The sequence below is a fragment of the Pseudorca crassidens genome, chromosome 9 (assembly GCF_039906515.1).
Source record: "Pseudorca crassidens isolate mPseCra1 chromosome 9, mPseCra1.hap1, whole genome shotgun sequence".
NCBI classification, from domain to species: Eukaryota; Metazoa; Chordata; class Mammalia; order Artiodactyla; family Delphinidae; genus Pseudorca; species Pseudorca crassidens.
Window position 1 is genome coordinate 71,058,540 of NC_090304.1, and position 12,915 is coordinate 71,071,454.

A 12,915-nucleotide genomic window follows, 5' to 3' on the forward strand; every position below is an offset into this window, starting at 1 on the left:
AAGGACAGTGATCAAGTCAGTGTCCTAGAGGTTTGTCATACTATTAGCCACATTACTTTGTAGTAATAATTCTGTAATATAAAATTTATATTTTCACATTTCAAAGTGCCAAAGTTGTATCCGAAAAATTAGCATCTTTTTGTACTCATTTAAAGAAGAAAATAGTCATCAGGAAACAGATTTTAATTTCCCATTTTCTAGAACCTAAGAGTAAGTGACACGTCCCAAGGTGACGTGCTGACTTTCATTCTCAGGGGAATGATCTAGCATAAACACTGACGGCAGTGTATGGGCATTTCTCTTCTTGTGATTGAGAAGGGGGAAAGGTTCAGCCCCAATCTGTACAGAAGTTGATGTGGCCAATCTTAGTCTGTAATTCTTTGGGCGTTACACAAGAGCTACAGGAGGGAGACCAGCCTTCCATAAATGGGTGTGGAGTGGGATATAGGGAGATAGAGCTTTCTCCTTAGCCAAGAGGAGAATCAGGTAAGCCCCAAATGTTATGAGGTAGGACTAACTCAGAGTCTGTTATTTCTAACAAAACACGCCATGCTTCCTTCACAGTTTTCAATTTTCAGGCTGCAGACTTCTGTATGGTCATGACTGTTTTCAGCAATGCGGGCCAGTTTTATTAAAGCTACAAAAATCTGAGCTTTGGTTCTAGATGCATCTTTTTTCCTGGCTGTGCCAAGGGGCATGCGGGATCTTAGTTCCCTGACCAGGCATTGAACCTGGTGCCCTTGACAGTGAGAGCTCGGAGTCCTAACCACTGGACTGCCAGGGAATTCCCTCTAGATGCTTTTTTTTTTTTTTTTTTTGGCGGTACGCGGGCCTCTCACTGTTGTGGCCTCTCCCGTTGCGGAGCACAGGCTCCGGATGCGCAGGCGCAGCGGCCACAGCTCACGGGCCCAGCCGCTCCGCGGCATGTGGGATCTTCCCGGACCGGGGCACGAACCCGTGTGCCCTGCATCGGCAGGCGGACTCTCAACCACTGCACCACCAGGGAAGCCCTAGATGCATTTTTGATATGATAGTTGTAAACGATATCACTAGCATGAAATGTTATTGATGTATATAATATTAATAATATATAACATTTTGGTGTTCCCTTCATATTTTAGGTGAAGGTGGTCTATCTTCTGGTGATGCTGGATGTACCTTCAAGGAAAGAGTTGGGAAAATCAGACGAGAGATGATGGATTTGAGTGTCTGTACCAGAGAGAAATTGGCCCATGTGAGAGACTGCAAAAGAGGTACCCAGTCTTCATGTTACTTATTTTTAAATTTTTATTTATTTATTTTTTTGGCCATGCCATGCTGCTTGTGGGATCTTAGTTCCCCGACCAGGGATTGAACCCAGACCCCCTGCAGTGGAAGCAGAGAGTCCTAACCACTGGACTGCCAGAGAATTTCTTACTTTTTTTTAATGTTACCAAATTTTGCTTAAGAAATTTTAATTTAAATTTAATAAAATAAACAAGTTCATATATTGACTTAAAAGATATGTATTGAACATCTGCTATATTCAAGCATTGTCTAGGCACTAGTTGTTTTAGCCTTAATTCTCTCTTTCATTAATAGGAAGAGTAACATTTTCTCCAGAACTACATTTCACTTGTTGAAAACCTTTTCTCCTTACACCTGAGGTAGGGGTCAGCAAAGATGCTTTGTCTCTTTCCCAACCTTTTTCCTATATGGGGAATAACCTTTCTGGACTTGAGGTCTAAAAAGAAAAATGTAGCCTCTTTGGGGAATTCTTTAGGCAGATTCGGGGCTCACCCCTGAAATTTAACCTAGGATTGCATGTGTATTTTCAGGAAAAGTAGGCCTATTGTTTTCATAGGATTCTCAAAAGGCTTTGTAACTCCCTCTAAAAGTTAAGACTCACTGATGCAGATCAGTCTTTTTCAAACTCTTTCAAACCATGCAGCAAAAATAAGTACATAAATTGTTCTCCAGCATACACACACTACACAAACACAACTGAAACAAAGTTTCATGAAACAATGCTTGCCCTTCCTATGGGCAGCACACTCCGATCCATTCTATTGTATTCCAGTCTTTCTATGAAACATGACGGTTCACCTCACTTACTCTCATAACTGCAGCACTAATTAATGGGTCATGATTACAGTTGGAACACACTGTTGTAAGTGGTCTTAAAGGGTATTGCCAGCTCTGATATTCTAGATGACTTCTCTTTGTCCATTAATATAAGCAGCTAAAATATGTTGCCATGTCCTCTGGGAGAACAACAAAAAAAAAACCCTTTTCTTTAATTAAAATAGCACAAAGATTCCTTGTTCCTACTGGATATTTGCACGTCAATGAAAAAAATATTGCCTACCTTATCAGTACACAAAAGATGTTGCAGCCATGAAGCCGCTGCAGCCGCTCCCACGGTGAGCCCTGAGGGAACTCAGGATGGAGACAAACGGGGCGCCGGCTGCCAAGTCTTCAGTCACTGCAGCCACCCTCCAATGACGCCCCCTAAGGAGACTCAGGGTGGGAAAGAACAGGATACTGGCCCCAGATAGCTGAGGTGCAGATCAAAGGAATGATTTCAGTGAGCCCTGACTTTTGCATCTTCCCAAACATAGAAAAGCGCTAAATTCATTAACTCGAGACATATGGTTTTCCTTAATTAAAAGTAATCTTATGATGTTCCGGTTTTTGTTGCAAAAACTCCTATATATCCTGGCTCTTCCCTTACCTCTTGGGAGCAGTCCCTCAGAACTGAGCTGCTGTGTCCTGGGCTTAAGCCCTCAGTTTTGTCCGCTGAATAAAACGTAACTCTTACCTTTTAGGTTGTGCATTATTTCTCAGTAGATACACAGGTCAAAACTGAGGGAATACTACGTAAGGTATACATGATACTTTTTCTTCCTCACCACCTCAGGGCTCATGTTTCCACCTCCTCCACCAGAAAGGCAAATAGTGACTATTTGATAATTCTTTCCTATAAGACGAACACTGGATGATTCCCTCCAAGGAGAGGTGAGAAGTACTTCCTTTGTGCCTTCCTAGAGTCTGTCCTGGATGGAGTTTATGCCATCCTGGGCACTGACCAGCGACATCTTGGCCATCTCTGAATTTGTCCTGTAGATTTTGAAGAGGTGAATAAAAATTCTGTAGGGGATGGAATTCCTGGAAGCCCACGTGGCCTCCCTGTGCCTGCAAAAAAACAGAAGCCCAGAGCCCTGTCTGTTCTCACACAGGGAAGATGTAAAATTTCTTCTTCCATCCCCAGTCGCCCCCTTATCTCTGGGGGACCTTCGCTGGGACCTACAGAGCCATCTAATCACTGAATGAAGTGATTTCAGAATTTTCCGAAGTATGGTGAACTTTTGATTATCTGGATTTCCAAGCGGATGGGGGTTGTATTCATGATAAAAACTGGAGAGTTTCTTTATAATCTGAGAGCACCATAATTCCAGAGTAGCATCTGAAACTGTTACTGAACTAAACTTGGGTCCCTTCCCCCATGCTCAGTAAAGCCAATCTACTGACATTGGGCTGTGGTGAAGGGAAGTGCAGCGTTTATTGTGAGGCGCTGTACGAGGAGTCTAGGACGGCTAGTGCTCAAAAAGCCCAAACTTCCCGAAGGGTTTCAGCAAAGCATGTTTAAAGGCAAAGTGAAAGAGGGGCGCCCCAGGGTCTGTGATCAGCTCCTGCACAATTCTCTGGTTGGTTGATGGTGAGGTAACGGGTTAATATTATCAATCCTTTGCTGCCAGTAGCTCTGGAGGGAGCTAATGGTCATCAAGTAGTTAATTTCTTCCATTTGGTAGGGGTTTTAGCATCTGTAAAACAATTCAGGAAATGTACACTAGATACTATTACCTACATACTTCAGCAAGGAGCTAAAGCAGAGGATATGGGGGAGGCCCCATGGGGTCCTGCTTGGTTACAAAATGCTTACTTGATCGATTTGAGAATCAGCTGGAAGGCAAGCTTTGGAAGGAGTCCTAGGGTAGTTGAATTCAGATGTTTCTTTTCTCCCCAAAACAAGAATGTCAGTGTCTGCTCTCAGGTTCTTATGAGGCCTGCCTTACACAGGATCCTTTTGCTTGCAGGGCTCCAAAGGTTATCAGGCAGCTGGTTACTAGAGCTTACCTTGTGTCACTGAACAAGAATCCTTGCTTTCTAGCAACGATTATGCATATGCAAATAAATTTTTTGAATGCTGTGATTAATATGAACACGATGGGTTTTTTTTTTGTTTTTTTGGTTAAAACATGTTTTTTCTTTGTTTTCTTCAGGTTCCAGTGGAATACCTGTGAAACTGGTCACAAATCTTTTTAATTTAGACTTGCCCCAGGACTGGCAGCTATACCAGTATCATGTGACATACAGTCCAGATATAGAATCTAGAAGGCTGAGAATTGCTCTGCTTTATAGTCACACGGAACTTTCCAACAAAGCAAAAGCATTTGATGGTGTCATCCTTTTTCTCTCCCAAAAGCTAGAAGAAAAGGTATGGTATTTTTAATTTTTTAATACACACATGTGTGCATATATTTATACTCCTTCATGTAGATTTTAGAGGTTAGCTGATTTTCATGACAGTTGGAATGAGTATGTCACTCACTCCTTTTCTCTTTCCTATTCCCATGCCTGAGAGCGAAAGACTTCTTAATTAAGACCTCATCAGGATTGATTTCTTAATTAAGAAGCTGATGGTCTGGCATTTAAAAAAGAAGAGCTGTAATACAAACACTGCTTTTTCAACTACTTTTTTAAAGGCAAAGTGTCCTTGAAATAGGAATCCTTTTCAACTTTTCCCAAATAGGCAAGAGTTTAAGTAACAGGGACTTCCCTGGTGGTCCAGTGGTTAAGACTCCGAGCCCCCAACGCAGGGGGCATGGGTTTGATCCCTGATTGGAGAATCCCACATGCTGCAGGGTGTGACCAAAAAAAAAAAGTTTAAAAAACACCATTTACCCTATGGCCTAAGAGCTTTAAATTTACTCTACATTTTTTTGCTCCTGCACATTGTGTCCACGTGTCCAAAGAACTTTACATCAATCCTGATTCTAAAAGTGTCATTTCTTTCATGACTTGTTCCATCATATGAAATAGGAGTTATTTATGTCAATCTTAAGGATATTTTTAATGGTTATGACCATTGGATATGGCAATTGCAAGATTCATAGCCCTTTATTTTATTTTATTTTTTATGCCTTCCACATTTTTAGCCCTAAAATCAAGGTATTGTTATTGAGGTTTTTATCATATGCTTTGTTCTAAAGCAGTATGAAAATTGTGAGAAAGAACTGGTTTCTGTATGAAAAATTAAAACAGAGTACTGGATTAAAACTTAACGCTTCTATCCCTTGGAAAGCTTAATCTTTTTTTTTTTTTTTTTTTAAGTTCAGCATTTTGAACACCAAGAGCATAAATGTAAATTTCTAGATTCCATGTGTATCTTTGTTAATTTCCTCAAGAAGTATGTTTCTGAGCACTCTTGGAACCTTTTTCCTTTTATGAGACTGTGAGACTTATAGGAGCTGCTTGAGTGTTTATTTCATCTGAATATGGAGTTTAAAAATTCTACCATATGATTAAATTTAAGGACTTGGAAAATCTGGATCTGTAAATTTAGAAACATTTTTATTCGTCATGAGTCCTTAGTGATCCCTCAATATTTTGTCCTATGACTAGATGTTGATAGCATGCTAATATGGCCTCTCATACTTAAATGATATATTTCAAGGGCATTACTATCATTAAAGATCTTGTTCTTCTAAATGCATTTGTAGTAAGAGTTTGGAAATTTGGATATATTAAAATCACATAGCCCCCTTGAATGGTCCAGCTTTCTTCAATTTTACCTAAGGAAAATGGAGGAATTTTACTCTACAGATGCTAGGAATAAGTTAATATTACTCATTTCTTATTCAAAGTGAGCATGTAGTATACGCCACACATCTTCTTATTGTTGGGCATGGAGTCTAATGAGGATGCAGGGAGTAAATAGATGGTGAAAACGCGGTGTGACAGATCAGACCTGTTGCTTCTGTCTTCCAGACACAGGGGATACTAGATTTAGACAGAAGAGTGTTGTCTTAATTTCTATCAACATATGACCTGCCACCTAATGACAGTAAAAATGAGATAGTAAAAAGAAACTGTCCTAACAAAGGTTGCTAGTCTCATCTTTTTCTTCTGGTCTTAACACTGACTCAGGCTTAATCCTGTGCTCCCATCCATCCCCTACACACTTTATAGGATGCTTATTTTCATGGAAAGAGCCCCTCCACTGATTCACTCATTGCACCCCCAAATAGTGCAGTTCTAGAAGTCCTGTTCTGCTGCCTCCTGGCCTTCCACTGTCTTTCAGACCCCATCTGTGCATCTGTGGCCACGACCCAGGTTGCTGTCACCTGTCACATCTATTTGCCACTCTCATGCATTCCTTCTGCACTTATAAAGAGCCTACTGTGTGCCAGGCAGGGTGCTGGCACCTTGGAGGAAACCAGGATAAATAAAACAAGGTTCTTGTTGTCAGAAACATTTCAATTTAGTACTGAAGTTATTTACAAATAAATTCAGTGCAAGATAGAATGACATAAGCGGCATAATAATAATTAGTGGTTTTGTTATGCTAGCATTTATCGAGCATTTACGAGGCGTTAGGTGCTCTGCTTGGTTGTTCTCTGGATTAGCCCCAGCACAGCTCTCTTGAGATGAGCAGATCTGTGTTTTATGTCCCACCTACCACTGGATTACATTTGATGAGCACTTAACTCTGCCAGGCTGCTGTATGCATGAACTCATTTAATCCTCTCATCACCCCTAGAGCCTTAGAGAGGTTAAGTGTCTTACCCAAGGTCTTCAGAAAGAGGTGATGAAAGGAAAGGTTATTCCCAGCAGGACACTTCAGTGGGAATGGTCATTAATTTATCTCCTGGGCAGGATTTGAATTAATGAAGGGGGAGATGGGGAGGACCGGAGGAGCAAAGGCACAAAGATGGGAAGTGAAGGGCATAGTTTAGAAACTTCTGGTTGTTCAGGCTTAGCTGGGAAGGCTTGCAAGTTGTGGCTCCAAAGGTAGGGAGAACGTTGAATGTCCTGCTGAGGAACAAGAACTGTCCTCCGTGGACCACTGAAGCCTTTGAGAGAGAGTTTCCATAGAGCTGTGTTACATTTCAGTGACTCTGATCACATCCTATTGAATGGCTGACAGAACAAAGTGGGACGATTAATAAAGTGCCGCTGGAATAATCTGGGCAGGCTGTCGAAAGAACTCGAGCAAGGTACAAAGCACTGCTACGGATAGGGATAATATCCATGAATTATCCCATTTAATCTTCGTTATCCTGGTCTCACTCCCACGTTAGAGATGGGAAAAGGTCTTAAAGAGTTGCAGTAACTTGCTCCCCATCATACAGGCTGCAAGAGGCAGAGAACCAGGGTCTGTGCAACTCCACGTCACGTGCTCTTGGGCTCGGTGGTAAATATTGGTATTGGAACAGCTGAAATGGAGTAGAGAAACTGCTGGTGTAGAAGGGCGAAGACTTGCCAACCCGTTAGATAAGTGGATGGAGAGGAGGAAGTGAAAGCGCACTCTGAGAGTGAGGGTGTGGGATGCAGAACAGGTGGGAAGCGAGGAGGAGTGGTGTTTGGTGGGGGAAGTGCAGGGGGTGCTGCCGATTTTGCTCTTTGCTGGCTGTTAGGAATGGGGTTCCTGAATAACGCTCTGAGTGGGGACCGTCTGCTGCCAGCCACTCATCCCTGCATACTTCGTTGGCTTACGCCTTGTTCTGAGATCCTGGCAGCAGTCTGAGGGCCGCTCGCCCATCTCCTGCGCCTTAGACTTCTGGACGTTGATAAGCTCTTCCTGCAACTCGCCACCTCTGACTTCTCTACAGTTTTATCTGAAGCAAGAAACGCCTCAGTGAAATATTTCATCCCCTGTGAAAGGACACATTTCTCTTTGTTTCCCTGAAGTGAACTATCCCTGCCCTACATTCTTGGTTCAACCTAAAAGCCATTAAAACGACACTTTCACCATGGAAAGTAGGGGTAAAATAACATAAATGCCTGCTAATAAACTGACCTCTTGTAATTCCTTACCTTTCTGAAAAACCCTTGATCATAGATTTTTACTGGCTGATTTGTCGTTTTTTATTCCAGAAATCTATCCTGAGCCCTCCCTGATCTGAAGAGCTTTAAATTTAGTTAGGCATCTGGTATAAAGACCTATTCATGCGTTCATTCTAATTGTTAGAACGTTGTTCCAGATTATAAGAACCCTAGGGATTTCTCTAGACCTCACAAAAGTTAATAAAATCAGATTTCATATCTGTTTAAACTTTCACCATTTTCTCCTCTCTCTTTCCACATTTATGTTTCCCTCTCGTCTGTTCCCTGTCCTTTGCTTTCTTCTTCTCTGTTCCTCTGTTTTTTTGAAGGAACTTTTGAGAGGCTTCCCTCTGAAATCCATGAACCCAGGATGGGCAGGAAAGTTCATTAGTAGGCTTCTGGGCATCCGTGAACATCTGAAAATGGGTACATTGTATACATTGCTTCTGTATGTACATATGTGACATTTTCTTTGGAGAATGTCTGTAACTTTGATCAGACTCTCAAAGTAGGTTGTGACCTGTCTTCCCACCCCCACTTCCCAAAAAGGTCAAGAACCGCTGCTCTGGATTCTCTTTGGATTGAATGTTTGAACCCCGAGGCCGGTTTTGATTCTCTATTAAGAAGTTCGAGAGGAAAGAGATGTGTTGCTTTTCTGGTATTAGCAAAATACAGCGAAAAAAACCTTCCACACGTAACGTAATCATTAGATTATTACATTACTGACACCTGCAGTTTTGTTTTTGTTAATGCCTATTAAGTTGGGACGGCTTTAGCATATCCACATTCTGTGCCCTTGAGGATAATCCGTAGAGTGCATTTTAAGTACTTCTTTTTTCAGGTCACGGAATTGTCAAGTGAAACTCGAAGAGGCGAGACTGTAAAGATGACTATCACTCTGACGAGGGAGCTGCCGGCAAGTTCTCCCGTGTGCATGCAGGTCTTCAGTATCATCTTCAAGAAGTAAAGTGCCTTAAATGTGAATCTAATTTAGGCTCATGATGCCTGTCGTGGTAGAGCCTGGGTATTAAAAGTATTAACCATTTTGTAGGCAGTGTGCCAGCAGCAGTGTCATCTTTAGGGAAATCTTCCATATCCTTTCATGTACTTGTGCAATAATACACACCACAGTCCATCACGGCCTCAGACTGGCACCTCTGTTACTATCCAGTATCATCTGTGTGGAGACAAAGGACTCGAGGGTTGTGATGTCTCAGTGGCTGCAGGGCAGGTGCCTCTTCCCTTTTCTTCTTTTTCTGTGCCCGCTCCCAGCCTCCACCGCCAGACTTAAAAGATGCGTGTGTCTGGGTTAGTAAACGGAAGGATTGGTTTTTCTCCTGGCTGATGGATTTTAGGTGTGAAAGGCCATCAGCATCTGCTTTCTGCTGTCACTTGTCTCTCAGCCCCCTTTCCTTCCCCATGTGTCCCTGGGGGCAGAAGGGAGGTTGTCACCAAGCTTCTCAGTGTTCTTCAAACTGACCTGAGGATCACTTGCTTCCATGTCATCTTGGATGTTGGGTGGGACTCGACAAAATGCAGATTCCCTAGCGCCTCACTGGACCTAGTGAATAGAATTTCATGAGTGGGGCCTGAAAACCCACATTTTTAGCAAGCTTCCCGGATGACACGTGGGAGCACGAAAGCTTGAGAACCACCGTTTTCCCCGCTACGGGTGTGGATCACTAGCAGGATGTGTTAAGAACCTAAGATTTGAGCCCTTCACTCAACAGTGGCCTCTGGACAGGATGAGGACGGGGCGTTTGGGGCTTTGCTGAGTAGGGCACGTAAAGGAACTTTCATCACACAGATAACGTTGCTTTCTAATTCTAGTCAGACATCTTGCTGAGCATCTTTAGATCATATCTGGGCCTCAGCTCAGCACTGTAAAATGCCCTTCAGCAGCCAGTCTTGCATGTGCCCCCCTGAGAGGGGACTATTTTAAGTCAGCTGACGTTTGCAAGGTGCTTTGCAGTGACAAAGCTCTTTGTGTGGTGTTAGAGCTTCCTTGATCCTTACTCGAGAGCCCTGAGGCACGTGTGATTAAAATCCCCGTTTTAGGACTTCCCTGGTGGCACAGTGGTTGAGAGTCCGCCTGCCAATGCAGGGGACACGGGTTCGTGCCCCGGTCCGGGAAGGTCCCACATGCCGCGGAGTGGCTAGGCCCGTGAGCCATGGCCACTGAGTCTGCGCATCCGGAGCCTGTGCTCTGCAACGGGAGAGGCCACAACAGTGAGAGGCCCGTGTACCGCCAAAAAAAAAAAAAAAAAAAAAATCCCCGTTTTACAGATGAGGGGACTGAGGCTCAGATGACATTGGACAGCCAAAAATCATGCAGTTGGAACCCCTGTTTTCGGACGTGAAACTCTCCTGTTTCCCCCATGCATGGGGCAGCCTCAGATCAGTGATGTGTCACGTTACAAAGGTGACCAGGATTAGTTGCTGAAGAGGCAACCTTGTCATTTGGTAGCGCTGGGAAGCCTGAGTAGCCTCATTAGCAACAGCCTCCCTGGGAATGTAAATTGGTGCAGCCGCTATGGAGAACGGTATGGAGGTTCCTTAAAACACTAAAAATAGAATTACCATGTGACCCAGCAGTTCTACTCCTGATATGTGGAGAAAACTCTAATTCGAAAAGAGACATGCACCCCAATGTTCATAGAAGCACTATGTATAATAGCCAAGACACGGAAGCAACCTAAATGTCCATCGAGAGATGAATGGATAAAGATGTGGTACATATATAAAATGGAGTACTACTCAGCCATAAAAAAGAATGAAATAATGCCATCTGCAGCAATATGGATGGACCTAGAGACGATCATACTCAGTGAAGTAAGCCAGGCAGAGAGAGACAAATATCATACGATGTTGCTTATATGTGGAATCTAAAAAAATGATACAAGTGAACTTATTTACAAGACAGAAATAGACCCACAGACATAGGAAACAAATTTATGGTTACCAAAGGGGATGCGGGGGGGGGAGAGATAAATTAGGAGTTTGGGATTAACATATACACACTACGATATGTAAAATAAACAACAAGGACCTACTGTATGGCACAGGGAACTATATTCAATATCTTGTAATAACCTACAATAGAAAAGAATCTGAAAAAGAATGTATATAACTGAATCACTTTGTTGTACACCTGAAACTAACACAACATTGTAAATTAACTATACAAAAAATAAGAAAGAAAAAGAAGGGAAACAGCCTCCTCATCTCAAAATAAGCAAGAGGCCAGAAGAGCCTGTGGACATGGCTTTTCTCACCTCATCCACACCAACCAGAATGTTACAGTCACAGTCATAACTGGAAAGTGACCACCTCCTTATTGCAGTTAAACCCAGAGAGATAGAACTCATTTCAATTGTGTCATTCCCAAACATGAAGTGATAGTTCTTGTATATACACTCATATGATTATTTAGCAGCTAAACCTTCCAGTGTTATAACAATAAGAGTTCTGGACTTTTCTACTATTTTTCTTTCAGCATGCGTACAAACTTGGAAGTATACTGTTATCAACGGTTGTTTAACAGATTTTAAAAATATATACTTGCAGGATCTTAAAAAAGTTGTCCATGTACCAGATTGGACGGAACTTCTATAAGCCTTCGGAGCCAGTGGAAATTCCCCAGCACAAGTAGGTTTATTTATGTTTTCTGTTACTCTGAAATTGTTATAATGTGAACAGCATAATTTATGATGCAATATTATACCATTATGCCTCCTATGAGAGATTCTGTGGTATGAAAAATAATGGATTTTTAAAATTTTCAAGTTCTTTATAGAATGGTGAATGTCAAAAGCTAGCAGCCTGTTTTCTTATATTAGTGTGCTAGGTCATTATCATAAATTCTAGAAGGAATTCAGAAACTGAGTTTTCTGTGTATGACAAGTTGTAATGAGAGCAGAATAAGCTCTATTATGTTATACCACATAGCTGGGGCTCTGTTTTCTTGCTGATAGAATGTTAACACAGCCAGGGTGGTTGATTGGAAATTATTGGGTAAGCAGATGTCAGACACACAAGCCGGCTAAGCTGCCCTAGTGAACTGTTAGGAACACTCGCAGAGTTTTTACCCTCAACTGGGAGGTAGATGCTGCAGGGAATGTGATCGGCTGTGTCTTGAACTGGTTGTTACTCAGCTCTCCAAAATAAGTAGCTGTGCCAAAGACAGAGGCAGCCAGTAACCCAAAGACAGACACGAAACAAATGGAGAAGTTCGGATGGTCCCTGCCTTACAATATTTCGATTTACAATATTTCGGCTTTATGATGATGTGCGAGCCATGCACATTCGGTAGAAACCATACCTCAAATTGTGAACTTTGACCTTTCCCCGGGCTAGCGGATGTGGAGATGATACTCGCTGATGAGGTTGGGCGACGGCAGCCACGGCTCCCAGGCAGCCACCCGATCACGAGGGTAAACGACCGACACACTTACAACCGTGATGGACCCGCACAATCATTCTCTTTTTCACGTTCAGTACAGTATCCAATAAATGACATGAGATATTCAACACTTTCTTATAAAATAGGCTTTGTGTTTGATAATTTTGCCCAACTGTCAGCTAATGTAAGTGTTCTGAGCACGTTTAAGTTGGCTAGGCTATGATGTTTGGTAGGTTAGGTGTATTAAATGCATTTTCTACTGAGGATATTTTCAGCTTATGGTGGGTTTATCAAGATGAAAACCCATCATAAGTTGAGGGAGATCTGTACAGAAAGGATAGAAAGTGGAGGCAGGGAGTTTGGCTTCTGCCGGGTAGAGGAAAAGGGCAGGGTTTCTGTATGTTGATTCAGTGTGTCAGAGTGGT

General features: G+C 42.4%; 1 protein-coding gene across 1 annotated transcript in view; it reads left to right on the plus strand.

The window, feature by feature from the left end:
- PIWIL4 (piwi like RNA-mediated gene silencing 4) overlaps positions 1-12,915 on the plus strand; it is a 39,974-nt gene that overhangs the window by 1,215 nt on the left and 25,844 nt on the right. The window contains exons 2-5 of the mRNA XM_067747647.1: positions 1,122-1,253; positions 4,263-4,477; positions 8,930-9,051; positions 11,656-11,736. Coding sequence (XP_067603748.1) covers positions 1,193-1,253; positions 4,263-4,477; positions 8,930-9,051; positions 11,656-11,736 — 479 coding nt within the window. The 5' untranslated portion in view covers positions 1,122-1,192. The remainder of the gene's footprint in view (positions 1-1,121; positions 1,254-4,262; positions 4,478-8,929; positions 9,052-11,655; positions 11,737-12,915) is intronic.